General features: G+C 43.9%; 1 protein-coding gene across 1 annotated transcript; it reads left to right on the top strand.

Moving 5' to 3' along the window:
* The first annotated feature begins 945 nt into the window (after positions 1-945).
* On the top strand, positions 946-2445 carry LOC141641403 (uncharacterized). The gene is made up of 2 exons (XM_074450065.1): positions 946-1204; positions 1352-2445. Exons 1-2 carry the CDS (start codon positions 946-948, stop codon positions 2443-2445), a joined length of 1353 nt encoding a protein of 450 aa, XP_074306166.1.

Raw genomic sequence — 2445 nt, 5'->3', positions numbered from 1 at the left:
TATGGATTAAACAAAAATGGCTAAGGCGAATTAAGCAGTTAATTCGTAAGATTAAATATAAGCGATTTATATTTGATTAATGTATATTGGATAAATTAATTATACGATATTGTCTTTGTCGGACACGTATTAATAATTCAACTAATCCGTGTAATTAGTTGATGCTTTAATATCCGATAACCGATGACAGTTTATAATTAGACCGTGTCATATACATTTAGTAAAATTGCATGTCGGACCGCGAGTTTAAATAAAGAGGAAATGGAATAGCCCATTTCCCTCTCCTTCACTCGGTTTTGGCCGAATTAGAGGTGACAAAAGGAGAGCTCTCTCCTTCACTTGTAACCGAATTCATTTGCAAAACATTTCTAGGGTTTTGAGAAAAGTGCCTCTCAGAATTCGGATCTCTCATCCAACAAAACTCACAAAACCAATCCTCTCAATATTGCAAGGCAATTAGAGGATTCCTTCTAGCACAAGGGCATTTCTCGGATAATCTTGGGTGCATCATTTAGGAGGAGGTCTACTTTGATCTCTCATTGCCATATTGCACTAGGACCGAAGGTTATTCCTTGATCTTTATCGTTTCATTATGTTTTTCGTTTTATGACTATAAATCACGTATTAAATTTGCGTTATAATCCTATAAAGAAAGGGTTTTATACGGATATTACCTTACAGTTTGATGACGAGGAGTTGGCTTATATCGATGCCCAAGTTAGAGCTCACGTTAGACCGGCAGTTATTAGTGCGGGTTTGCATCAGCGGAATCCGGAAAAGTCAAGACCTAATCGGCGACAAATCTACAATCGTTCTCAGAAAGTAAGGGCCGAGGAAAGAGATGGGAGAAACCCGGCACAACAGATGTTAGCACTTGCGGTTCAGCATAAGTACGTTCATTATTGAGTCACTGATTATGAGACCGATGAGCTCACCCACGTGTCCATGGCTCATCCAGAAGCCGTTAAGATGTTTCGATCATACTATTATGTGGTATTGATCGATTCCACGTACAAGACAAATTTATACCGTCTTCCGCTTGTTGAGATGGTTGGAGTCACACCCGTCGGGAAGAGCTTTGTCATCGCGTATGCTCTTGTGACGCATGAGTCCGAGGATGGATATTTGTGGGTGTTACGGAAACTGAAGGCCCTTCTCAATGATGTCGTTCAACCTAATGTTATTGTTACTGATTGCGAGGCAGGTTTGTTGAACGCGATTCCCATTGTTTTTCCGGATTCGTCTCACTTGCTATGTCTTTGGCATATATATTCTAAAGTGGAGACGAAAGCACTTGATATCACGAAACAGGATAGTTGAGCTAAGCACATAACTTGTAACTTGTTTGAAGCGGTTGTCGAGGCGGAGACAGAAGATAAGTTTAATGTGGCGTGGGGCAATTTGGCAAGGGAATGGGCGGGAGTGGCGGCTTATATTGAGAGGCAATGGTTCCCGCACTTGGAAAAATGGGCCAAGTATAGAACGAACAAGATAACTCATTTTGAGAATACTTCTACATCCCGGGTTGAGTCGGCTCATGCGAATTTGAAGAGATGGTTGAATAGCGCGAAATTGGCCATTGATAGCATCTGGATTCGGTTTCATTCTTTGATGGAAACGCAACATGTTGAGATCCGACACTCGTTGGAGTTATCTAGATCGAGGCGGTTGACGGGGATTCAGCGTTTATTTTCCAGACTTTCTTTAAAAATATCAAAGAATGCCATCACTGAATTGCGTGAAGAATTCGAAAGAGGTGCCAAGATGACGGAAGATGCCTTGATGATCTATTGCGGTTGTGTAAAGGCTACTACACTTGGTTTGTTATGTGCTTGTTCACTTCATCGCATTGCTAGAAACGGATCTCGGGTCCCTGTTGATGTGTTACATGCATTTTGGAGGAAGTTGGAGTATGATGGTTCCGAGGCAATGTCGGCTTGTGACGATGATCGATTGGAGGAGTTATTCGATGAAATTCGGAATGCAGATCCGAGTATGAGATCATCCATGTTCGATGCCCTTTACTCTCAGATACATCCGGAAGAGGAGGATGTTAACGAGCCCCGGGTGAACGAGAACCCTAGAGGACGTCCGAGTAGGGGAACTCGTAGAGATCCGTCCGCCGTTGAGCATGCACGGGTTCGGGTTCGAGTAGGCAGTGCTACGCCCCAAAGAAATGCGTCTTCCCAACGTACTCCGTCTAGTACCCCCCGTTCTACTCCGACGGTTCCTGTTACTCCGTCGTCTACTCCCCGTTCTACTCCGACGGTTCGTTTTACTCCGTATAGTACCCCCCGTTCCACTCAAACGGGCCCCGGTACACCGTCTACCACTGCTACCACGAGTACGGGGAGTTTCGGCACATCGTATTGCGCACCTCTTGAGGTAGACTACACCATTGGTCATTCGAGGTACTTTCCTTATCTTCACTTTTTGCCTTCCTGA

The sequence above is a fragment of the Silene latifolia genome, chromosome 2 (genome assembly GCF_048544455.1).
Source record: "Silene latifolia isolate original U9 population chromosome 2, ASM4854445v1, whole genome shotgun sequence".
Classification (NCBI taxonomy): domain Eukaryota; kingdom Viridiplantae; phylum Streptophyta; class Magnoliopsida; order Caryophyllales; family Caryophyllaceae; genus Silene; species Silene latifolia.
Note: the sequence above shows the minus strand (reverse complement) of the source record. Positions and strands in the feature narration are given on the sequence as shown.